Below are 27005 nucleotides of genomic sequence, written 5' to 3' on the forward strand. Positions count from 1 at the left end.
GGGGAGATTACCCAGCCGAGAAGCAGAAGCTTGCCTTTCTTTATACTTAGCAACATAGGAACTTAAGTGGTAAGGCAGGATACTCTAGGTAGGAAGCCAAACATCGCCTCCTGTGTGTATTTATGGGTAGGGAATTTGAAGAAATCTTACACAGAAGGAGCCAATAGCACTTACTCATTATACATTTTGGCGCCTTTAATGGGTATTTTTGCTCTAAGCTCTCTTGCCAATGGTAAATGTATTGACTTTTTCTATGAGAGAGTTTTCTTCTCTTTTAAACTCATTTTTTGTTTTTTCCCTTTTAAAAGTTCAGTTTTCCAATATAAGCCACCTTCTTGATGTTTGTTTGTGTTTCTTTTACCCATTTACATCCTGCAAGTCAACATGTCTCTTGTCAGGCAATCCTGGTCTCCTTGAGAAGCTTCTGGGAGCTCATCTTTTTCCATTGCTCCTGGGGAGCCCTAACATCCCTCATGTCCAATCAGGTCTTCTCCCATCACAAGGAATATCCTCTTGGTTGTCTAAGAAACACTTAATATTTAATTTCAAAATGGAGCTTTCATTTGCTGTCCTCCATGAAGGCACCCTCTTCCTGGTTTCTATATAATTATCGACACAACTAACTGTTCTTCCATTTCTCTTAAAAACTCGGAGCTGGTTAATCTCTCTTACTAATCCCCTCTATTATTCTGTCTCCAGGTTTTATGAATAATTCATTTTCCACATCTTTGACACTGGCTTGCTCTTTTCTTTTTCCATAATCATCATAGGTGACTATAATAATTCAGACCCTCTCCACCGTGCTCACATCCCTCTGCAACAGTGATTTAACTGGAATCTCAGCTTCCATTTCATCCCAACAAAACCTCCCCATCTTGGAAGAAAGATGCTGTACCAAGAACACATTCTCTCAATTAATCTCATACACCACTGTATGCAGTCGGTGTCATTTTCTTATTATTATCTTATTTCTTATTTTCTTATTATTATCATTAGCAAACATGTATGAAACATTTACCATGAGCAAGGCATTGTGCTAAATACTTTATTTGAATAAGTTTGATTCCTATGTAACCTTGTACGTCTCAGTACAATTATCAACTCCTCTTAGAGATGAGACTGAAGCTTAGAGAAGTTAACAGCCTGCCCACTACCCAGCTTGCAAGTGAGAGAACCAGGATTAGACCCAAATGGTGTGACTCCAGGCCCCAGGCTCAAAGCCATCACTCTGTATTTAATCCCCAGTATCATAAATGAGGAGTCTGAGTCTCAAAGGAACTTTCAGTTCTTATTTTGTCATCTTTCTCCTTAGTCTCAGAAGATAACCTTGTTTCTTAGCCTGTACTTTACTTATCCCTTAAATGTGAGTACTTTTCAAGATCTTGGCCATGGCCCTGATCTCTGTTAGCTCTAAACCATTGGCACATGAGCTTTTTCATCATGGTCTCCCTTTGAGGGTTTGGTAAAATTTTGGACTTTCTCTTTAGAAGAAGGCACATTGGGTGGCACCTGTGGCTCAAGGAGTAGGGTGCTGGCCCCATATACTGGGGGTGGCGGGTTCAAGCCCAGGCCCCGGCCAAAACTGCAAAAAAAAAACAAAAAAAAAAAAAGGCACATAGACATACAGTGTCCTGCTTCGAGGGTCTCAAGGACTCCTTCAAAGCCTAGGATCTCACGCTGTCATACAGAAAAATTAGTCCAGATGGATTAAAGCTCTAAAGATAAAATATAAAACAAAATGAATATGAATTATGGTAATATAGAATTATGTTTTTTTGAGACAAGGCCTCACTCTTGTTTCCCTGGCTGGAGGGAAGTTGCATCATCATAGCTCACAGCAAACCTCAAATGAAAGTGATCCTCCTACTTCAGCCCAGCAAGTAGCTGAGACTACAGGTGTGCGCCAGTGCTCCTGGCTAATTTTTTTTTCATTTTTATAGAGACAGTGGTCTCACTCTTGCTCAGGGTGGTCTCAAACTCCTGGCCTGAAGTGATCCTCCCCATCTAGCCTCCCAAAGTGCTAAAATTACAAGCATGAGCTACCTCGCCCAGCTCAAAATACAGGAAAATTTGTTCCACATGTTCTTGGGCCAAGTAAGGCTTTTCTGAGTGTGCCATCAAATCCAGGAGCCAGAAAGAAAAAGACCACACCTACGGTGCATCTTACAAGGGTACATGTGAAACTTACTAAATGTAGAATATAAATGTCTTAACACAATAACTAAGAAAATGCCAGGAAAGCTATGTTAACCAGTGTGATGAAAATATTTGAAATTGTATATAAAACCAGCTCATGGTACCCCGTGATTGCATTATTGTACACAGCTATGATTTAATAAAAAAAATTAAAGGAAAAAAGAAAAAGACAGACAAATTTGACTTTATACAAATTTTTACATTCCCTAATAGGTTTTTTCCAGCAGCGAAATTCAGGGAGAGCACTGTTTGCAAAACAGAAAAATCTCTGTGTATCATAAACTGTCCTCTTACCTCCAGTGACAATCACATTTGCTTTAACACAGTAGCAAAAAGTGTTGGCTCCTCTTGGCATGGAAAACTCTCTGACAGGCCTAGGAAACACAAACAAAAGGCAAAATGTATATATTTTTCTTTATAAAGTGAATTCTAGCTTATAAATACATAATGTTTAACAGGCCCATTTCTAAGTTGGTTATAAATCCATTTGCCCACAGACAATATCATAAGTCAGGCTCAGCACCTGTAGCTCAGCAGCTAGGGCAAACACCCACATACACCAGAGGTGGTGGGTTCCAATCCAGCCTGGGTCTGCCAAACAACAATAACAACTACAACCAAAAAATAGCTGGGCATTGTGGTGGGCACCTGTAGTCCCAGCTACTTGAGAGGCTGAGGTAAGAGAATCGCTTAAGTCCAAGAGTTGGAGGTTGCTTGAACTGTGATGTTATGGCACTCTACTGAGGGCAACATAGTGAGACTGTCTCAAAAAAAAAAAAAATCATAAGTCATAGTTAAATCCTCACTGACCCACAGAATCTACCTACTCCATAATGCGGTGACACATGCAGAGAATTTTGTGTTGTTCCTGCTTACAAAGAAGTCCAGCTCTCCACCCTGGGTCTTTGGTTTTGGGTGGTGGTGAGGAAGGGCAGAGCTATCTCAAGCCTTAATCCAGAAACTCTGTTGGTTTACTAAGTGAGGCTGTTTGGTAGAACACAAGGAACCCATTTGGACACTTCTTTCTCTCTCTCCACCCACATCCAACCTGCTGTCAAGTTCTGTTGTTTTTACCTCTAAAATATACCTGAAATCTGACCAATTCTCCCAACCCCACTGCAATATCTTGGTTCACCTCTCCACACTTTCTCATCAGAGCTATTAGAATAACCATGACTCCCTCAGCTTCCGCTCCTGCCCATTCTTCACACCTGAAATTCTGTTGTCATGCTACAGCCAGAGTGATCTTTGTAGAACATGAATTAGATCATACCACTTCTCTCCAGTGGCTTCCTGATATGCTAAGGAGAAAAATCAAGTTCTTTTTCCTGGCCCACCTGCCCTGAGTGATCCCTGTCACCCATCCAGGCTCACCCCATGGCCTTCCTCTTCCCCATGTCCTATGACCCAGCCACTCTACTCTCATCCGCCTCATTTCTGGACACACTCAGCTCTTTCTGCACTCCAGAGCTTTTGCACAAACCAAAGATGTTCTTTCCCCACCCCTCAGCCACACTAACCATTGTCTTCTTTTAGGGATCAGCAGAAGTGTGACTTTCTCAGAACGGCCTCTCTTAGATACCACCTTCTTACTCCCACCAACTAAATTCGGTCTTTCGAGTTATTTTCTCCCTTAGTACCATGTTAATTTTGCTTAAAGCACACAGTGTAAACCATATAATTTTAATGTAGATGTTAACATCTGTGAATAGTATTGTGCTATGCTTAAAAAGGCTCAGAGATGCAGTGGCCTGTGGCTGTACCCCCAACGACTGGGGCCCAAGAGTTTGAGTCAAGGCCAGACAACAAAGTGAGACCTCATCTCTTAAAAAAAGAAAAAAAAATACAGCTCAGGCTTGAGTGAGAAAATGTGGGCTTCACTCCTGGCTCCATCACTGTGCCTCAGTTTCCTCATTTTTAAAAAAATTTAAAAATTATTAAAAATAGCATGTAATATTGAGAGTATTGAGAGAGGAAACAAAATGAGTCTGAGTTTCTAATTTCTCCACACTTTGTTCTCTGGGGCAAGCTCTCCCGATGCTACCAGCACTTGCTTTGGGGCAGCAGAAGCAGTCACCCCGACCTCCTGGGAAAGGCAGACAAAATGCTTCAGCATTCCCCCTTTGGTTCTATAACTATCTACCTCAATCCCTCTTTTCGGTTATTTTAGAATTGCTAGCTGTTTTTCATTTGTTGAGGTTGGGTGATGGGGTAAAAGTCATGGGACTGATCTAACCCCCTCTAACCTTAAGGGTAGACTGATCTAACCCCTCTAACCTTAAGGGTAGACCAGTACGCCTCTCTTTAGAATGAACTCTAACTAAAATGTAACACTTCAGGAAAAGAACCATCTAATAATTTATTCCTTAATTTTGAACAAATCTAGCAATCCTTTCACTTTAAGTTCTCAGTGTGTGAAATGACACACTTCTCATTTTAAAATGTTTGTTTTTGTCAAAAATATCTCCCCTTCAAATTTATAGCTTTCTTATGAAAGCTATAACCCAATTATAGCCCAAGAAGAAGGGGAAAGAGGAGAGGGAGCGGGGAGAGGGAGAGTAATTGGTGGGACCACACCTACAGTGCATCTTACAAGGGTGCATGTGAAATTTACTAGGTGTAGAATATAAATGTCTTAACACAATAACTAAGAAAATGCCGCGAAGGCTATGTTAACCAGTTCTATGAAAATATTTCAAATTGTATATAAAACCAGCACATTGTACCGCATGATTGCATTAATGATTGCATTAATTAAGCTATGATTTAATAAAAAATAAATAAATAAAATTATCTTCCCTTTAGCTAGAATTACTGTATTTTTCTATAAAATAATGATAGGGTCTACGTCTACATGATTGAATCGATTACAAATGAATAAACTGTGCCATTTAATAAAACCTTTTCAACAGGAAAAGCTCCTATCATTGATGTCAATGTAGAAAAAAAAATGAAAGAGGAACTGCGTTTCAATATTTCAAATACATCTTCAGCAGCACAGTCTTTAAACAATCGCATTTCTGTTCTGTTTCCAGGTGTACCTTATTCTAACTAGTGCATGCCAGAGTGTTCTGAAATACCACATTGTGAGAAATCTATTGTGATAATATTGACTAGCATTTCTAGAGCATTTCACATCTGAAAAGTGAAGGAGGTTTTCACATAGATCTTACCATGTGTTGAAATATTCAGTTTGGTGTTTGGATTTGAGCCTAGGCCCTCTATACCACACTCCCTCACCAGGGATGGTGAGATGGTGCAGGTAGGGTTAGCAGAGACCACCCGCTTGGCCAGGACACCTTTGTGAGCCTCACCTATAAACACCACCCACTGCAGGTGGCACTAGATTCAGTTTCATGTTTAACATTGACCAACATTGTCCATTCCTTGACAAAATAAAATGTAGATGCCATACTTTGAACATAGAAGGCTTCCAGTAAATACGTCTGATGGTAGGCAAAGGCTGAGAAGTGATGGCTTCCAATAAACATTTGTTTGAATATCCTTAAGGGACAAAGGTTGATAATAACCACTTCCAAGAGTCTTGAAGCATATAACATGGTTTACAAGGCATAATTAATGGCAGATGTTTATTTTCTTGCAAGTACAAAACTGCATTTGTGAAATTACCATACAAAATTATAACCAGAATGATAAGCTCTTCTGAAATGGAAAATTTTTGAGAGAAGTTTTTCCTGCCTTTGGGGGAGCTGTATTGGCTCCTTTTTTAACAGCTGGCCAATTATGTATTTGTATACATCCAGTTGCATCTGGCTCAACTTAAGACTCATTGTAGGAAATTGCAGAAATAGGAATATGTTGAGTCTAGGAATGGAGTGGACCCAACTCTTGTTCTGTTGAGATGACTCTCCAAAGGCAGTGGCAGTTCGGGAAAACATGATTATGTATCACTTGAGAACCTCTTCAGCTTCTAGATTTAGAAGGAAAGTGGCCCAAGTGAGGAAGTAATTGAAAAGCTCATACAGAATCTGAGTGAACAGATCAATGATCACTGTTTGCTGAGGTTGTCTGAATATTTTTATCTCACAGTTTCCTGCCTCATTCTCAGCTGCATATGCATATTCGAAGAGATAGGGCAAGCCCGGAACCAGGCTTAGGAACAAACTCCTGACTATCGCAGAGTAGATGCTTTTCAGAACAAAGACCAAAATTTGCTGGTTAGTTTGAAAAATAAAATCTCCTATATTATCTAAGTGTTTACGCCTACTAAGTACCAAATCTGTAAAACACTCCAGAGAGTAGGAACTTAATCTCCTACAATATCATTATGTAAATTATATCATCATATAAATTAAAGATACTTACAAACATACATTTTGAGAAAAACATATAACATGTAGACAAAAAATACACAAACATGTAAACAAACAAAACATAGAAATAAAAAGATGCACTAAGCCCAGTAGAATGGCTACGTATATGTGTGTGTTAATATAAGAGAGTATTCCTTTTAGAAAAAAAAATAAAGTAAGAAAGGGAGAATGTGAGAGTGTGACCAATTCAAAAATGTACCTGATCAGAGTGACATAAAAAATATTGCTACCTCAAGAGGGACTTTACCTAACAATTGCAATCAGTGTAACTGGCTTATTGTACCCTGAATGAATCCCCAACAATAAAAAAAAAAAAAAAAAATATTGCTACCTCATTTAAAACCTGACCCCAAAGTTTCACAATTTCATTGACAATCAGATCTTAATGCATGGACAAAAGGGGCTATTGGCACCAGCACAACCTGTTCCCAGAGGAAAATGTTAACATATTTTCTTTTCTCTAATGTGGGAGTGTTTATTATTATCATGGATTTTTGACCAAACATGGAAATCAAAATCTTTAAAAATCCATTCTTCAGGAAAGAACCTGAAGTGACTCCAAGTAAATAATAATACTTTTGATTGCTCCGTGAGTTTACAGTTTTCAAAGCACCCTTAAGAACACAGATAATAGTAAATTGTTAGAAATAAATAGGAAGTGAGGCGTTTTGAGTATTTATTGTCTTTGTCTTTAATAGAATTGAATTGTGAGCTTACACAATTTAATTTTTAATGATGATAGTGTTTAACAACAGGCTTACCAAATTCCTAAAATCTTAGCAATCAACTCTGGTAAGCCGATCAGTCACCCTAGTATACTAACCACTGATTTTTTGTCTGTATTTTGTGCCTTACCACTTAAATTTTATGCATGTAGAAGCAGGGAACATGATTTAAATCTGTTTTTATTGCCCACAGTGCTTAACCTATAGTGACTTGCTAAATATTTGTCGGATGATTAATATATATCTGAAGTGAAGGGTATATAGGACTTGTATAGGTTTCTGGTTGACACACTGTTGTAATTACCCTGGTAAATGTATTGGAAATATTTGCCTTGCAAAATTACATCTATAGATTTGTGTACCTTGGAAATTAAAATTCCTTTTCTGGATATTGAAGCAGAGTATACGTCTTCTATAGGACCACAAGGGCATATTTTATCTACATATGTTTTCACAGTGTTTCTTTATGGTTGTGAATATATCATGATTTGCCAGTTATAATATAAAATCAAATTGGATATAAAGTTGCATCCACTTCTTAATTAAATGTTTCAGAAATGCACTCCTTTAAAATGCCAGAATGTAATCACTAGAAGTTAATTATGTTACAGAAACTAAATGAAACTCTACAATTAATTATGCCATATAAATGATATTTGTGGAATGCAATCTGGTGTCATGAAATTAAATTGTTTTTAACATGCTGTGAAAAGTTTTAATTCATCTGTCAGTGAAATATGTTTATACACCAACATAAACATATCTTTTCCTAAATGAGTGAAGAATATGTCTCTCATAAAGTCTACAATTTTTAAGAAAATGTGAGTTAGTCATCTTAGAAATGTGATATTCTGTTCTTCCACGAAAAATTTCTAATTCTGTTATTCCACTGCTTAAATTAAAAAAATTAGAATTTTGAGACATTCTAGCTCTGCATGTGCAAAGGCATCTTTTGTTTCCCATTTTTTCTGTGAATTCCATTAAACAGCTTAAGATTCCATAAAAAGACATCAGGAGTGTTTTTTTAGACAGACTATTCACCACTTTTCTCCGTGCTTCTTTTCATTGTACCCTAAATGTAAACGGGTATTGGGGAGGAGCCAAGTTCTTTAGCTAAAATTCAATCTCATTTCAATTCATGCATTTTTTGATAATAAAGCTGAAATTCAGAAAAAATCGATTAGGATTTAGAATATAAATTTTAAGAATGAAATAAAATTGCCAGGGTGGGGTTGCAGTTATATGTTTTAACCGACAATTGTAGGTAGGTTTATGCTCATTCTCAAAACACAGTTTGAACAACATGGCTGTTGCTTCTTGTGGCAACATGTCACATTCTTGCTTATGGCTCGGTGTATTTTTAAAAGGCCTTATTTTCTGGAACAATTTTAAGTTCACAGTAGTTGGTGCAGAGATTTCCCATATCCTCCACTCCCCTACATATAAAATAACACCCTCCCCCCATCAAAGTCTTACACTATGGTGATTAATTGGTTAATAATTGCTGACACTTCATTATCACCCACAGTCCATAGTTCAGGTGGTCACACTTGCTGTTGTACCTTCTGTAGGTTTGCCCTATAAACCTAGGCTCCACTTTCTTTATCCCTCTCTCCCCCTAAACTCCTGGCAGCCACTAATCTTCATACTGTCACCCCAGTTTTGCTTTTCCCAGAATGTCATCTGGTTGGGATCAGACTGTATGCAGCGTTCTCAGATTGGTTTCTTCCACTTAATAATTATGCATCTTAAGATTTCTCATGTTTTCTTTTTTATGGCTTGATAGCTCATATCTTTTTAGTGCTAATAGTCCATTACCTGGATAACCACAGTTGGTTTATCAATTCACCTAGTAAAGGACATCTTGGGTGCTTCCAAGTTTTGGCAATAATGAATAAAGCTGCAACCAACATCCATGTGCAGGTTGTTCTGTGGACCTATGTTTTCAGCTCCTTTGGATAAATACCAAACAGTGTGATTGTGGGATCATGTGGAAAGAGTATGTTTTGTTTTGAGTAGGGTATGTTTCACTCCACCAGCAATGAACGAGAGTTCCTGTCATCTGCATCTCCACTGGCATTTAGTGGTGTTAGTGTTCTGGATTTTGGCAAATCTAACATGTCTGTAGTGGTATCTTGTTTTAATTTACGTCCCTATGATGACATACAATGTTGAGCATCTTTTCTTGTGTTTACTTGCCATCTGTGTATCTTTAGTGAGCTTTCTGTTCAGATTTTTTGTCCATTTTTCAACTGGGTTGATTTTTTATTTTGTTGAGTTAAAAAAGTTCCTCCTATATTTTGGATAACTGTCCTTTATCAAATGTATTTTCTTGCAAATATTTTCTTCCCTTCTGTGTCTTGCCTTCTCATTCCCATGTCGGCGTCTTTTGCAGGGCAGACATTTTTAATTTTAATGAAGTACACTTATTATTTCTTTCTTCAGTCACACCTTCGACTGTGTGTCAAAGTTACCTAGATTTTTCTCCTCCATCACCTTTAAGGAGTTTTATAACTCTGCATTTTCATTTCAATTTTGAGCTAATTTTCCTGAAGAGTGTACATAAAATCTGTGCCTGGTTTCTTTGTTGCGTGCTACTGTCCAGTTATTCCGGCACCGTTTGTTAAAAAGACGACCTTGGCCATGTCGCGGTGCCTTTGCTCCACTGTCAAAGATCACTCAACTATCCCCTCCCCTCTGCACTCTCTTTTTCTCATCTCCCCCCACTCTCTTCACTTTCCCTAATATGAAATAAATTTATACTTTTATATCCTAAAAAATATCACTTGACTATGTGGATCTATTTCTTCATGCTCTATTACACCTCGTTGATCTATTGTTCTATTCTTTCGCCAATACTACCCCGGCACGATTACTGGCTTTATAGGAAGTCTGGACTTCCCTGACTTCACCCTTGACTTTCACTACTGTGTTGACTGCTCTAGGTTTTAGCCTTTCCCTATACACTGTAGAATCAGTTTGTTGAGATTCACAAAATATCTTGCTGGATTTCGGTTGGGATAGCATTGAAACTACAGCTCAAATTGAGAAAAACTGATATCTTGACAATTTGGAGTCTTCCTATCCATGAACATGAAATATCTCTCCATTTATTTAATTTTTCTTTGATTTCTTTCATTAGAGTGTTGTACTTTTTCTCATAGATGTACACATATCTTGCACATATTTTGTTAGACTTATACCTGATTATTTTATTTTGGGGTACAAATGTAAATTTTGTGTTTTTAATTTAAAATTTATTATTCATTGATGGAATATAGGAAAGTTATTGACTTTAGACATTAAGTTTGTATTGTGCAAAGTTGCATAAGTACTTATTAGTTCTGAGAGGGTTTTTTTTGTGGTGTGTGTGTTCATTCTTTTGGATTTTTTACATAGACGATTATACTATCTTTGAAAGAAGATGGTTTATTTTTTCCTTCCCAATCACTGTAACTTTTACTTTCTTTTCTTGTCTTATGGTATTAGCTAAGACTTCCAAAGCCTCAGTGAAAAATTAGTGGTGAAAGGGAGCATCCTTGCTTTATGCTTAATCTTAGTGGGCCAACTCAGAGTTTGTCACCTTTAAGCATAACATTGTGTATTTTTTTTGTAGATGTTATTTGTCTACACAAAAGGATGTTTCCTTTGTCCTTACTTTGCTGAGAGTTTTTATTATGAGTGCTTTTTGAATTTTTCCATATCTTCTGCATCTACTGATATGAGCCTGTAATTTCTCCTCTTTACCCCGTTGATGTGAAGAATTGTATTAATTGATATTTGAATGTTGAACCAGCTTTGCATCTTGGGATAAATCTCTGTAGGTCATTGTTAGTTCGGGATAAATGTCTGTAGGTCATTGTTAGTTCAGGTTTCTGTAACAAAGTATCATATAGACTGTGTAGCTCAAACAAGAAGTGATTTTCTTCTGGCAGTTCTGAAAGCTAGAGACCCAGGTGCTGGCGTGGTCAGGTTCTGACAAGGGCTGTCTTTTACCTTCCAAAGACCATTTTCTCCTATCCTCACACAGCAGAAAGAGGATTAGAGGCTCTCTTATAAATGTACTAATCCTATTCCTGAGGGCTCTACCTTTACGACCTAAATTATCTTTCCAAGACCCGCTTGCTAATGCCATCATTTTGGAAGATGGGATTTGAAAATAAAATTTTGGGGGGGGAGCCACAAACATTTAGTTAATAACAGTGGTGGTGTATAAGTCTTTTTTTGATGCTGTGAGATGTGGGTTTGTTAATGATTTATTGATGATATTTGTATTTATGTTCATGAGAGATATTGGTCTTTAGTTTTCTTTTGTTGTAATAACTTTGTGTGGTTTTCGTATTAGGGTAATGTTAAGAGTAGGGAATATTCCCTTTGTTTCCATCCTCTGAAAGAGAGCAGAAAGAATTGATGTTATTCTTTCCTTGAATGCTTTATAAAATTCACCATTAAACCCATCTGGTGTTTTCTGTTTGAAAGATTATTAATTTGGATTCAATTTCTTTAATAGATATGGGCCTTTTCACATTGTCTATTTCTTTATGTGTGAATATTGGAAAATTGTATCTTTAAAGGAATTATTCCGTTTCATCTAGGTTAAATTTGTAGCTGTTCAGTGGCTCATAATTTTCCTTTATTATCCTTTTAATGCTCCTGAATTTTGTAGTGTTATTTTATCTTTAATTTATAGTATTACTAATTTGTACCTTATTTCTTCTTTTCTTACTTAGCCTATCTAGTGGGTTATAATTTTATACATGTATTGCTCTTTTCAAAGAAGTAGCCTTTGATTTTATTGATTTTTCTACTGATTTTTCTCTAGTTCATTAATTTCTGCTCTGTTTTTTATTATTTCTCTTCTGCTGCTTACTTCAGATATAATTTGTTCTTCTTTTCTAGTCTCTTTAGGTGAGTCTAGATAATCAATCTTCATCGTTTTTCTAGTATGTGCATTCAGTGCTATAAATTTCCTTCTAAAAACTACTTTCATTGTACCCTACACATTTGAGTAAATTGTATTTTCATTTTTATTTCGTTGAAAATAAGTTTTAATTTCTCTTGAAATATTTTCTTTTATCCACATGCTACTTAGAAGTGTGTTTAATCTCCACATATGTTTGGGATATTCCAGTTATCTTTCTGTTACTGATTTCTAGTTTAATTCTATCGTGATCTGAGGGCATACATTGTATGATTTATACTTTTTAAATTTTGTTGAGGAGTGATGAATGACCCAGACTTTGGTTTATAATGCAGAACGTTTCATGTGAGCTTGTGAAGAATGCATATTTTGCTGTTGTTAGATGAAGTAGTCTATAGATGTTAGTTATAGCCAGTTGATTGATAGTGTTGTCAAGTTCAACTGTCCTTACTGACTTTCTGTTTCCTGGATTGGATAAAGGAGAATTGAAGTCTCCAAATATAATAGTGGATTTATTTATTTCTCCTTGCAGTTTGATCAGTTTTTGTGTTATTAATTTTGATGCTCTGTTTATAGGTGCAAACAAGTTCAAGGATTGTTACGGTTTCTTTTCTTTCTTTTTTTAAATTTTAGATTAACAAGGGGGTACAAACCATTAGATTATGTAGTTTTTACTTACTGTTAGGATGGAATAACAGGTTCCAAGCTCCTTTTATGCCTAACTGGAAGCCAAAGGTCTCAAAGCATTTTTCTAAGCCATCTTTATTGGCATATGCAATACTTCAATATGTATTAATGTCTTATTTACATGCATAAAACCCACCCATTGTAAGTGTAAAATTCAGCAATTCTTAATAAATTTATAGAGTTATATAACAATTACCAGTCACCACAATAAGCATAAAACATTTCTATCACCCCAGAAAGTCACCTGGTGCCCATTTGGAATCCCAGCTCCTGCTACCAGTTCTAGCAACTACTGATTAACCGTCTGTCTCTGTAACTTCTCCATGTTTCGACATTACACAGAAATGGAGTCATACAATCTGCACTCTTTTTATGTCTGGCTTCTGTCATTTAGCATAATGTTTTTGACATTTATCCACTTTGTAATACATTTTTAAAACCAAAAATTGAAATACAATAGTTGTTTTCTAGTTATTAATAAATATTTAACAGATTGAAAATAAAACTGAACGTTATTCGAATTCACCTTCCTATAAGAATGCCATCTTGTGTATTACACATGAATCATGATGATTGTTCTGTAGATTATACTGATAGGTGACTGGCTTGCCACCTGACTTGCAAGAATAAAGTTTTATGACAGAACTAACTATCTATTGAAAATATAGTTATAAATATATCTGCATTGATTTACTTTAGTAGATTATAGCAATAATTAACAAATGAGCAAAATTGTTAGGAGTACATATTATGTTCAAATTTGCAGGAGTGAATTTCCTCCTGAAAAAAAATCTATGTAACCTTGTCAAACAAATGAAACAGTTAACCTTATGATTTTTCTTAAACCAGTTTGAAAGTTCCAAAACTGCCATATTATTGTTAAAAGTCTGAAAGTCACAGAATGTTCCTGGGTATAAACTATCGTACTTACATGTTATCCTCCAGTCTCTTCAAGGTTTCCAAAACCAATGAATGAACACTGTCTAAGGAGCAAGATCCAAAGCAATTTAGGGCTGGAATATATCTAACTTTCATAACCCAGTCATTATGTAGCTTCCTTTTAACACTGGGAATTGAAAAAAGGGTGGAAGGGATTTAAGTCAGACACATAAACATCTGAGGTTGAGTTTCTATTTCAGTATTTTATCTTGACTTTAACTGAGTGTAACTCTGAATTGTGCTGAACCTGAATATATAATACAGACCTGTGCATTATATCACTTTTAACTGTTTAACTAAATGTTCATAATCAGCATATTTAAAGTGGAGAAATAACTTGAGGAGACTATCATCAAATTTTAAGGTATAAATCCATAAGTAAAAGAATAATCTCAAAGAATCAAAGCCCAATATTGGTACTATTGTCCTTATTTTACTAAAAAAATTCTGATCATCCATGTGGAACACTATGTTTCATATAATTTTGTTTTACTTTATTTTATTTTATTTTATTTTATTTTGAGACAGAGTCTCATTGTGTTGCCCTGGGTAGAGAGTTGTGGTGTCAACAGCTCACAGCAACCTCAAACTCTTGGGCTTAAGCGATTCTCTTGCCTCAGCCTCCCAAGTAGGTGGGACTATGGCGCCCACCACAAATCCTGGCTATTTTTGGTTGTAGTTGTCATTGTTGTTTGGCCTGGGCTGGATTTGAATCCTCCAGCTCTGGTGTATGTGGCTGGCTACCTAGCCACTGAGCTACAGGTGCCAAGCCTATAATTTTATATCTTATATGAGTCAATTTATTTTTTTTCTTCTCTTCTTTTTTTAAATTTCAGGTTAATATGGGGGTATATACAATTAGGTTACATTATTTGCATTTGCAAGATAAAGTCCAAAGTCCAAGTTGTAGTTGAGTCCTGCACCCAAGAAGTGTGCCATATACCACTCACTACATTGTCCCCTATAGGTGGGAACTTAGTTCCCTTCTCCCTCTCCCCTCCTCGAATTTAACTATGCCTTTCTGTCATGTGGGCCTGTAGTTGTTGATCTACTGGTTTCAGGGTAGTACTGGACACATGGGATGCTTGCTTTTCCATTCTTGGGATACTTTACTTAGGTAAATGTTCTCCAAAGCCAAATCCATCCAGGTAAATACAAAAGATGCAAACTCTCCATCTTTTTAATGGATGAATAGTATTTCATGGTATACACAGTTTTTTAATCCATTCATGGAGTGATGAGCACTTGGGTGATATTAGCCTTGGGAAGGAGTTAATGCAGAAGGGTCCATTAGCAATGTGGCAACAAGAAAAATAAATAAATGGGACCTGATCAAGTTAAAACACATCTTCACAGTAAAGTACACAATCAACAAAGCAAGTAGACAACCTTCAAAATGGGAGAAGATATTCACAAATAGGACAAAGAGCTAATAAGCAGAATCTACAAAGAACTCAAGCAAATCAACAAGGAAAGAGCCAGCAATCCCATCACTGACTGGGCAAGCAACCGAACAGAACCTTTTCCTAAGAAAACAGTCGAATGGCCAACAAACATATGAAAAAATGCTCATCATCCCTAATCATCAGAGAAATGCAAATCAAAATAACCTTAAGATATCACCTAATAGCACTGAGAATAGCCCACACCACAAGGTATAGATAATGGTGTGGGTGCAGAGAGAAGGATATTCATACGCACTTTTGGTTGGATTACAAACTAGTGTAGCCTTTTTGAAAAGAAGCATGGAGTGTCTTCAAAGAACTAAAAGCAGACTTTCCACTTGATCCTGCAATCCCATTAGTAGGTATCTACCCAGAAGAAAAAACCATTTTATCATAAGGACATAGGTACTCTAATGTTTATAGCCGCTCAATAAGTCAATTCGTTTAAAAATATATATCTGCACTTATACTTTTCATTAATACTTTCAAAACTAAAGAATGAGGAAATTTATAATCCCAGTTCACTGGTGAAGCTGAGGCTAGGATAGCCTTTATGTTCCTTTTCAGAGGTTGCCCATCTGTTCACAAGCATTTGTTCACAGAGGCCAAACCTCTGCCTCAAAATTCTGTTGTAACCTGGGAGAAGCCTTCTTCAAGGTGTCATGGAATATGAAATGTCTGATTTTGAATCAAAAGCTGAGTCTAGTTTATCTCAAATAAGAAGTAGCACAATTAATTAAAGTATGAGCCTAAACTATCCACACGGTTTTGCCATCCAGATGGCAATCTGTGTAAGGCAGCAGCAAATGAGCCTGGAGAGTGAGTGGCAATGAAATCACAAAAGGCCCTTTTTATAGCTTGTTGAGAATTGAATATTTTTGCTGGTAAGAAGTTGTTCAAAACCTAGAAGAAGGGGTGGTGAGTTGCTGCAAGTTCTGGTGAACATGGTGGATGACAGAGTTTCTGAGTCCAGGTTCCATAGATTGAGCAGCATGTTTGTGTGACGTGGTGGAGCCTTGTCTTGTGAGAGGATTGATTGGCTTGTCTTTATTGACCAATCTCAGCAGCTTAATCACAGCATCCTCATCATTTTGTTCAATGGGTTGCATTAGACATCCACTGTCATCTAATCAACTGACCGGGATTCATGCAGCTGTAGTGGAAAATGTAAGTGCTGGACCACCAATTCATTTCTTCTTTGATGAATATTTAGCTTTGTTCTGTGTTTCAGCACTTTGTTTTTATTTAGCCATTGCGCCAAACACTTGAGATTGTCTTAAAAAATCCACTTTTCACCCTATGTAACAATATAGTGCAGAAATGGTTCATGACAGAAATGGTTCATGACAGCAAAAGAAAGGCAAGCTTTGAGATTATTTCCCTTCTAATGCTCCTTTAATTCATGCAGAACTCATTTATCCACCTTCTTTTCCTTGCCAATTTGTTTCAAATGGTTCAGAATAGTCAGAACAGTAATATCAAACGTTGCTGCGAATTCACACATAGGTTAAGGCAGATTCACTTCCACCACAGCTTTCAGATCTAAGGCATCCCCTGGGCTTATTTTTAAGATTAAAATCACCAAAACAGAATTTCTCAGACCATCCATGTACTGTGTGTTCATTAGCCACATATTTCCCAAACACTATGTCGATGTTTTGAGCTGTTTGTGCTGCATTTGTTTCATGAGACTCATATTCAAAAATAACACACATTTTTGACTTATTCATGATTTTACAAAAATTGCTCTAAGAATTTTTTTGAAAGATAATCAAAAGCCAAAACATGCATTTGAGAGAATGAGGTTGTCCTTTCACAATAAAAATAAAACAGTAGTGTCAAAGTGAAATGTCAGAGACACCAACTGTCAAACTTAGTATCTAAAGTACCTAAGGAAATTGGACATTTTATACATAATAACCTACTATATTTACTCATATTTAATGGTTTGTCTCCTCTTCACACACGTTCATTGTCCACCTACCATCTCCGAGATTTTTTAATTCTAATTGAGGAATAGACATGATTACGACTCAAGGCATGAAAGTTGTACAATACGGCATTAACAAGCTCAGAGGGAGAGATTTCTATTTCCATGCCAGATTGTGTTTAATTTTAAACTCTGGACGCTGACTACTTCTTTCTTTAATTTGTGCAGTGTTTTGCATATCACTGTTTGCTGCTCTTATAAGCTCCACCCCTTCAATATGAATGAATTCTGTGGATGACAGCTTTGGGAAAACTTGTGTGACAGCTCCAGAACTTAATTACTCTTTTCATCTTAATACTTTTCATTCTGTCAGATTTGAGGCTCTCTTGGCAAGAGAAAATGCCTCAATAGGGCCGGGTGCGGTCGCTCATACCTGTAATCCCAGCACTCTGGGAAGCCGAGGCAGATGGATCACTTGATCTCAGGAGTTTGAGACCAGCCTGAGCAAGAAAGAGCAAGACCTCATCTCTAAAAATAGCTGGGTGTTGCAGTGTATGCCAATAGTCCCAGCTACTCGGGCTAAGGCAAGAGGATCACTTGAGCCCAAGAGTTTGAGGTTGCTGTGAGCTGTGATGCCACAGCACTCTACCAGGAGCAAGAAAGTGAGACTCTGTCTCAAAACAAAACAAACAAACAAAAAATGCCTCAACACTCAGCCTGTACATATACTTCAGTCTTGAACTATTTAAACCATTTATATTTATATGTAAAATAATAATTCAGATAATTAATTCATTTAACTGTACTCAGATTCCTCAAATTCCTTAGATCCCTAAATCTCATGTTTGACACATCTATCTAATGAAAGCAGAGATTGAAATTGGGCTGTAGGATTTTCTGACAGGTCAGGTACATCCAGTAAAGAGGAGATTCACATCTCAGCATCTATTTGAACAACCTACCATAACTGGAATTCAATGCTTGATGGTACAGAGAGTGGCACCTCACATATGGGAAAGTTCCCACTATGCCTAGTACTTTGGGGAGACTATCTAATACTGTTCACACGTGAAGGATGGACAATGAGCCAATGGTTTATTGTATCATTCTTAGAGTTCCAGCAATGGGACTAGGCTTAATTCCATGTAATAACAGTTGTAAGGAGCATTTAATTGCATATTCTACTCTAGGATGAAATATTTGTTACATTAATAACAAAGTAGACTCCTATATTTTAAATTGTTTTAGTTATAAAAAAAGAAAGAAGGCGGCGCCCATAGCTCAGTGAGTAGGGCGCCGGCCACATACATCAAGGCTGGAGGGTTCAAGCCAGGCCTGGTCCTGCTGAACAACAATGACAGCCGCAACCAAAAAATAGCCAGGCATTTGGCAGGTGCCTATAGTCCCAGCTACCTGGGAGGCTGAGGCAAGAGAATTGCTTAAGCCCAAGTTTGAGGTTGCTGTGAGCTGTGACGCCACAGCACTCTACTGAGGATGACATAGTGAGACTCTGCCAAAAGAAAGAAAAGAAAGAAAGAAGGAAGGAAGGAAGGGAGGAAGGGGGGAGAAAGAGAAAGGAAGGAAGGAAGGAAGAAAGGAAGGAAGGAAGGAAGGAAGGAAGGAAGGAAGGAAGGAAGGAAGGAAGGAAGGAAGGAAGGAAGGAAATAAATAAATTAGAAAGAAACATAAAGAAAATAAAAATCACTTCTCTGAAGACCTATAATGCTCATTATTAATATTTTGGAATATACACTCAATATTTGTCTAAGTAAAAATACATACACACATGTATATTTATAAAATTGACCTTAAAGGTACATAGAAAAATAGTGTATTATTTAATAGTATGTCATAAACATTTTCCATCTTATTAAAATTTTAAAACAATTTAATGGGCACATGGCATTCTTTAGTATATTATTTAATATAATGATTTATTGAACATCCTCAATGATATCTTAAGTATTTTTAGATGTCATTAAAAATGTATTTCATATATAATATATTATATAAACTTCATGTATTTATATTATGTCATATTTACATTATTATTTATCTATTTGAATTATTTATGTAAATGCTAATTATTTAATCATTCTTCTACTATTGAACAATAGATAATTTACTATTAGGAATGATGATCAGGATCTTAGGTTCCCTGACATACAATAATATGGGAATATCCATCTCAGTGGGTATTTATTTTTATTCCTCATTTTTAATCTTTCCCAATTTTTTTTTTAATTTTTTTTTATTTTTTTTTATTTTTTATTTATTTAATTTTTTTTTTTTTTTTTATTGTTGGGGATTCATTGAGGGTACAATAAGCCAGTTACACTGATTGCAATTGTTAGGTAAAGTCCCTCTTGCAATCATGTCTTGCCCCCATAAAGTGTGACACACACTAAGGCCCCACCCCCCTTCCCTCCATCCCTCTTTCTGCTTCCCCCCCATGACCTTAATTGTCATTAATCGTCCTCATATCAAGATTGAGTACATAGGATTCATGCTTCTCCATTCTTGTGATGCTTTACTAAGAATAATGTCTTCCACTTCCATCCAGGTTAATACGAAGGATGTAAAGTCTCCATTTTTTTTAATGGCTGAATAGTATTCCATGGTATACATATACCACAGCTTGTTAATCCATTCCTGGGTTGGTGGGCATTTAGGCTGTTTCCACATTTTGGCGATTGTAAATTGAGCTGCAATAAACAGTCTAGTACAAGTGTCCTTATGATAAAAGGATTTCTTTCCTTCTGGGTAGATGCCCAGTAATGGGATTGCAGGATCGAATGGGAGGTCTAGGTTGAGTGCTTTGAGGTTTCTCCATACTTCCTTCCAGAAAGGTTGTACCAGTTTGCAGTCCCACCAGCAATGTAAAAGTGTTCCCTTCTCTCCACATCCACGCCAGCATCTGCAGTTTTGAGATTTTGTGATATGGGCCATTCTCACTGGGGTTAGATGATATCTCAGGGATGTTTTGATTTGCATTTCTCTAATATATAGAGATGATGAACATTTTTTCATGTGTTTGTTAGCCATTCGTCTGTCGTCTTTAGAGAAAGTTCTATTCATGTCTCTTGCCCATTGATATAAGGGATTGTTGGCTTTTTTCATGTGGATTAATTTGAGTTCTCTATAGATCCTGGTTATCAAGCTTTTGTCTGATTGAAAATATGCAAATATCCTTTCCCATTGTGTAGGTTGTCTCTTTGCTTTGGTTATTGTCTCCTTAGCTGTACAGAAGCTTTTCAGTTTAATGAAGTCCCATTTGTTTATTTTTGTTGTTGTTGCAATTGCCATGGCAGTCCTCTTCATGAAGTCTTCCCCCAGGCCAATATCTTCCAGTGTTTTGCCTATGCTTTCTTTGAGGATTTTTATTGTTTCATGCCTTAAATTTAAGTCCTTTATCCATCGTGAATCAATTTTTGTGAGTGGGGAAAGGTGTGGGTCCAGTTTCAGTCTTTTACATGTAGACATCCAGTTCTCCCAACACCATTTATTGAATAGGGAGTTTTTCCCCCAAGGTAAGTTCTTGTTTGGTTTATCGAAGATTAGGTGGTTGTAAGATGTTAGTTTCATTTCTTGGTGTTCAATTCGATTCCAAGTGTCTATGTCTCTGTTTTTGTGCCAGTACCATGCTGTCTTGAGCACTATGGCTTTGTAGTACAGACTAAAATCTGGTATGCTGATGCCCCCAGCTTTATTTTTGTTACTAAGAACTGCCTTAGCTATACGGGTTTTTTTCTGGTTCCATACAAAACGCAGAATCATTTTTTCCAAATCTTGAAAGTACGATGTAGGTACTTTGATAGGAATGGCATTGAATAGGTAGATTGCTTTGGGAAGTATAGACATTTTAACAATGTTGATTTTTCCCATCCATGAGCTTGGTATGTTCTTCCATTTGTTAATATCCTCTGCTATTTCCTTTCTGAGGAGTTCATAGTTTTCTTTATAGAGGTCCTTCACCTCCTTCGTTAGGTATATTCCTAGGTATTGCATTTTCTTTGAAACTATGGTGAAGGGAGTTGTGTCCTTAATTAGCTTCTCATCTTGACTGTTATTGGTGTATACAAAGGCTACTGACTTGTGGACATTGATTTTATATCCTGAAACATTACTGTATTTTTTGATGACTTCTAGGAGTCTTGTGGTTGAGTCTTTGGGGTTCTCTAAGTATAAGATCATGTCGTCAGCAAAGAGGGAGAGTTTGACCTCCTCTGCTCCCATTTGGATTCCCTTTATTTCCTTGTCTTGCCTAATTGTATTGGCTAGAACTTCCAGCACTATGTTGAATAATAAAGGTGACAGAGGACAACCTTGTCTGGTTCCAGTTCTAAGAGGAAAAGCTTTCAGTTTAACTCCATTCAGTAAAATATTGGCTGTGGGTTTGTCATAGATAGCTTCAATCAGTTTTAGAAATGTGCCACCTATGCCTATACTCTTCAGTGTTCTAATTAGAAAAGGATGCTGGATTTTATCAAATGCTTTTTCTGCATCTATTGAGAGGATCATGTGATCTTTATTTTTGCCTCTGTTAATATGGTGGATAACGTTTATGGACTTGCGTATGTTAAACCAGCCTTGCATCCCTGGGATGAAGCCTACTTGATCATGATGAATGACTTTTTTGATGATAAGCTGTAATCTATTGGCTAGGATTTTGTTGAGAATTTTTCCATCTATATTCATGAGTGAGATTGGTCTGAAATTCTCCTTTTTGTTTGGGTCTTTTCCTGGTTTTGGTATCAGGGTGATGTTTGCTTCATAGAATGTGTTGGGGAAGATTCCTTCTTCCTCAATTTTTTGGAATAATTTCTGCAGTACAGGAATAAGCTCTTCCTTGAAGGTTTGATAGAATTCTGGAGTGAAGCCATCTGGACCAGGGCATTTTTTAGTTGGAAGCTTTTTTATTGTTTCTTTGATCTCAGTGCTTGAAATTGGTCTGTTCAGGAGGTCTATTTCTTCCTGGCTAAGTCTAGGGAGAGGGTGTGATTCCAAATATTGATCCATTTCCTTCACATTGTCAAATTTCTGGGCATAGAGTTTCTGGTAGTATTCAGAGATGATCTCTTGTATCTCTGTGGGATCAGTTGTTATTTCCCCTTTATCGTTTCTGATTGAGGTTACTAGAGATTTTACTTTTCTTTTTCTAGTAAGTCTGGCCAATGGTTTATCTATTTTATTTATTTTTTCAAAAAACCAACTCCTTGTTTCATTAATTTTCTGAATGATTCTTTTGTTTTCAATTTCATTGATCTCTGATTTGATTTTGGATATTTCTTTTCTTCTACTGAGTTTAGGCTTAGATTGTTCTTCTTTTTCCAATTCCATAAGATCTCTTGTGAGACTGTTGATGTGCTCTCTTTCTGTTTTTCGAATGTAGGCATCTAAAGCGATGAATTTTCCTCTCAAAACTGCTTTTGCAGTATCCCACAGGTTTTGGTAGCTTGTGTCTTCATTGTTGTTATGCTCAAGGAAGTTAATGATTTCCTGTTTTATTTCTTCCTGCACCCATCTGTTATTCAACAGAAGATTGTTTAATTTCCATGCCTTTGGGTGGGGTCGAGCATTTTTGTTAGAGTTGAGTTCCACCTTTAGTGCCTTATGGTCTGAAAAGATACAAGGTAAAATTTCAATTCTTTTGATTCTGTTGATATTTGTTTTGTGTCCCAGGATATGATCAATTTTGGAGAATGTTCCATGGGGTGATGAGAAGAATGTATATTCTTTATCTTTGGGATGGAGTGTTCTATATGCGTCTATCAAGCATAGTTGTTCTAGGGTCTCATTTAAATCTCTTATATCTTTGTTTAATTTCTGTTTAGAGGATCTGTCCAACTCTGTAAGAGGTGTGTTAAAGTCCCCTGTTATGATGGTATTATCAGATATCATATTGCTCAGACTGAGTAAGGTCTGCTTCAAGAATCTGGGAGCATTTAAATTGGGTGCATAAATATTTAGAATTGAAATGTCTTCTTGTTGTAGTTTTCCCTTGACCAATATAAAATGACCATCTTTGTCTTTTTTGACTTTAGTTGCTTTAAATCCACATGTATCTGAAAATAAGATTGCAACTCCTCTTTTCTTCTGAATTCCATTTGCCTGAAAAATTGTCTTCCATCCCTTGACGCGGAGCTTTAATTTGTCTTTTGAAGCCAGGTGTGTTTCTTGCAGACAGCAAATGGATGGCTTGTGTTTTTTAATCCAGTCAGCCAATCTATGTCTCTTCAGTGGGGAATTCAAGCCATTAACATTTATGGAGATAATTGATAAGTGTGGTAGTATTCTATTCGTCTTATTTGGTGAGAGTCCATTGCTTAGTTTTATCTTTTGCATCAGTGTGGAGGTTAGGCTCTGTCCTTTGATTTCTGAGTTCTTACTTTGCTGCTGATCCATTGTGGTGGTCAGTGTGCAGAACAGGTTGAAGTATTTCCTGTAGAGCTGGTCTTGTTGTGGCGAATTTCCTCAATGTTTGTATATCCGTAAATGATTTGATTTCTCCATCAATTTTGAAGCTTAGCTTAGCAAGGTACAGAATTCTGGGCTGAAAATTGTTCTGTTTAAGTAGATTAAAGGTAGATGACCATTGTCTTCTTGCTTGGAAAGTTTCGTTAGAGAAGTCTGCGGTCACTCTGATGGATTTGCCCCTGTAGGTCAACTGGCGCTTACTCCTGGCAGCTTGCAGAATCTTTTCTTTTGTCTTGACTTTGGACAGGTTCATCACAATGTGTCTTGGAGAAGCTCGGTTAGAGTTGAGGCGACCTGGGGTCCGATATCCCTCTGAAAGCAGTGTGTCAGAATCTTTGGTGATGTTTGGGAAATTTTCTTTTATAATATTCTCTAGTATGGCTTCCATTCCTCTGGGGCATTCTTCATCCCCTTCTGGAATTCCTATAACTCGTATGTTGGAACGCTTCATAAAGTCCCATAATTCTGACAGTGAACGTTCTGCTTTCTCTCTCTTCTTTTCTGCCTCTTTTACTATCTGAGTTATCTCAAAAACTTTGTCTTCTACCTCTGAAATTCTTTCTTCTGCATGGTCTAACCTGTTGCTGATACTTTCCATTGCATCTTTAAGTTCCCTGATTGACTGTTTCATTTCCTTCAGCTCTGCTATATCCTTTTTATATTCTTCATATCGTTCATCTCTGATTTGATTCTGTTTTTGGATTTCCTTTTGGTTATTTTCCACTTTATTAGCAGTTTCCTTCATTGTTTCCATCATTTCTTTCATTGTTTTCAACATGTGTATTCTAAATTCCCTTTCTGTCATTCCTAACATTTCTGTATAGGTGGAATCCTCTGCAGTAGCTACCTCATGGTCCCTTGGCGGGGTTGTTCTGGACTGGTTCTTCATGTTGCCTGGAGTTTTCTGCTGATTCTTCCTCATGAGTGATTTCTTTTATCTGTTTCCTTGCCCTAATTTTCCTTTCACTTCCTCTTGCTCTTTAAGATCTTGTGCCTGTGGACGGTTTTCCACTGTTTTAGTCCTCCTCTTGGGGTCCAGAAGTCTCTCGCTGACTCCCTGTAGCCTCATAGGAGTGATGATAGGCAGTTCCCGCCAGCCAGAGATGCCTGGAGTCCTATCTCCCCCGACTCACGGTGCCCAGATGCAAGGAAGCTGTTACTCGGTTGCCATCTTGCTCCGCCTCTCTCTCCCAATTTTATAAATCAAAAATTATATCTTATTTTAAGTTTTACTTCTCTGATTAATAATGAAAACATAGTTAATATAAAATTAATACGTTTCTAATAATAAAAGTAATGTATACCTTACTCTAAAACCTTCAAAGATTTCCCATTAGGAGAGAGATAATGATCGTGAGTTGGAAATAACTGTTAGCCTTTTTTTCTGATTATCATTTTGAAATGGCTATTGACCATTTGTACCGTGTGTGCATGTGTGTGAATTACCTGTTCCTGGTCTCTGTTCCTTTTTCTCTTGAGAGATTATTATTTTTTGAGTTCTAAGACCTATTAAGTAACATCAACCCATTGTCATATTTATTATAAATATTTATTCCAGTTCCGTTATTGACGTTTTAAATGTTATCTTTTCATGTCCAGAAGGTTTTATTTTGTGTATACATGGTCAAATCTATCAAAGATTTTACTGTGAAGCTTATCTACATTGCTTTTATGTGTAGAATCTTCTCCTATATCCAAGTGCCAGTAAAAAGTCACATATTTATATATTTTTTAAAATTTTAATTTAATTTTTTTTTTTTTTGCAGTTTTGGCCGGGGCCAGGTTTGAACCTGCCACCCTTGGTATATGGGACTGGTGCCCTACTCCCTGAGCCACTGGCGCTGCCCAGTCACATATATTTTTACAGGTTTTTCACAATTTAATTTTTCATTTCACTCTTGAATCCATTCAAGTACTTAAAAGTTTTTGTTACCAATAGCACTTGAAATCGGAATTTCTGCTGCTAATTTCCCTATCTTCCCTTTCATACTTCAAGGCCAGAAGCATCTCTTCTTCATCTTTGTAACTTAAATGTCTACCAGGGGGTCTGGCATCTTTTTTCTCTCTTGCTACATATAAATAAATATACATATAAAAATATACACACAAGATAAGCATTAGCAATGACTATAATTATTAAAACAATGAATGATACTACTCATATAATAACCTTACCTTTTAAAGCTCTTCGAATCTAAGACGTGATTTTGTAATTTCTTTCTGGATTTTGCCTGCTTTAGTCCAAAATCATCGCTATTCACTGTGTATCTGTTCACGAAACCCCCATCGTCCCCCAGGAGGATGTCGTCCCGGCAGAGATGGTCAGGCAGAGACACCACACACACACACAGGAGGCAATGATCCATAGGCTTTATCACAAAATAGTTTTCCTGCAAACAGAAGAACGTTTTCAACGAATTGTTATTGCTCTATTTAATAAACATCGCTCATCTATTATTTGACAAAAGCTTTACTTGCTGATGTTTCTCATTTTACCCCCACAGTGATAAAGAAACTTGAAAACAAACAGTTAACTAAGGAAAAGTTAATTAACACTCACTGTGAGCCTAACATTACGCTTTTGATTGTTTTGTGCAGAAAAGAGGAAAAGTATTTATCTTTGGCTCAATGAGTAAGAGATTTGCTGATGTATTACTGTAAGTGGACTTCTCTTGTATTTGTAAGAAAATAATAAAGGAAGCATAAAAAGGTTCAGGTGTTAACAGATCATTGCAGTAAAACTAAGTGACAAACAGGAAAATCAAATATCAAAGTCTCTATTATGTTACAAGGAGTCATCAGGAGAAAAAAATATCCTAACATCCAAATTTAGAAATATTCAGCAAGCATCTGTTAAGCCAGCCTTGGACTATTGAATGGGTTCATTAAGCTAGATAGCTGTCTTTTTTTGTCATTCGATCTTTACAAATTTATTCAATCAATCAATCAATACTTACTGAGCACATACTATGTGCCAAGAGCTATTCCAGGCATGACTGTACAAGGATGAACAAAATGAGTTTCTGACTTTGTGGAGCTACCATTGTAAGGGGGAGGGGAAGACAGATAATAAAACCAGATTTCAGACATCTTACAAGGGTATATGTGAATCTTAGTAAATGTGGAATGTAAAGGTCTTAGCAAAATAACTAAGAAAATGCCAGGAAAACTATGTTAACTAGTGTGATGAAAATGTGTCAAATGGTCTATGAACCAAGTGTATGGTGCCCCATGATCATACTAATGTACACAGCTATGATTTAATAAAAAAAAATAAAATAAAATAAAACAGGCAATAAAAGAAAAAAAACAGAAGTGAATTCATTTAAGGAAATAAATTATAGTGCTGAG

At 36.6% G+C, this 27005-nt stretch overlaps 1 protein-coding gene across 1 annotated transcript in view; it reads right to left on the bottom strand.

The window, feature by feature from the left end:
• WDR64 (WD repeat domain 64) overlaps positions 1 to 27005 on the bottom strand; it is a 140024-nt gene that overhangs the window by 91429 nt on the left and 21590 nt on the right. The window contains exons 7-9 of the mRNA XM_053606402.1: positions 25830 to 26044; positions 13795 to 13929; positions 2491 to 2570 (exon numbers count right to left, since the gene is read on the bottom strand). Of these exons, the coding sequence (XP_053462377.1) occupies positions 2491 to 2570; positions 13795 to 13929; positions 25830 to 26044 (430 nt within the window). The remainder of the gene's footprint in view (positions 1 to 2490; positions 2571 to 13794; positions 13930 to 25829; positions 26045 to 27005) is intronic.

Source organism: Nycticebus coucang, chromosome 10, assembly GCF_027406575.1.
Source record: "Nycticebus coucang isolate mNycCou1 chromosome 10, mNycCou1.pri, whole genome shotgun sequence".
In the NCBI taxonomy this organism is placed as follows: Eukaryota; Metazoa; Chordata; class Mammalia; order Primates; family Lorisidae; genus Nycticebus; species Nycticebus coucang.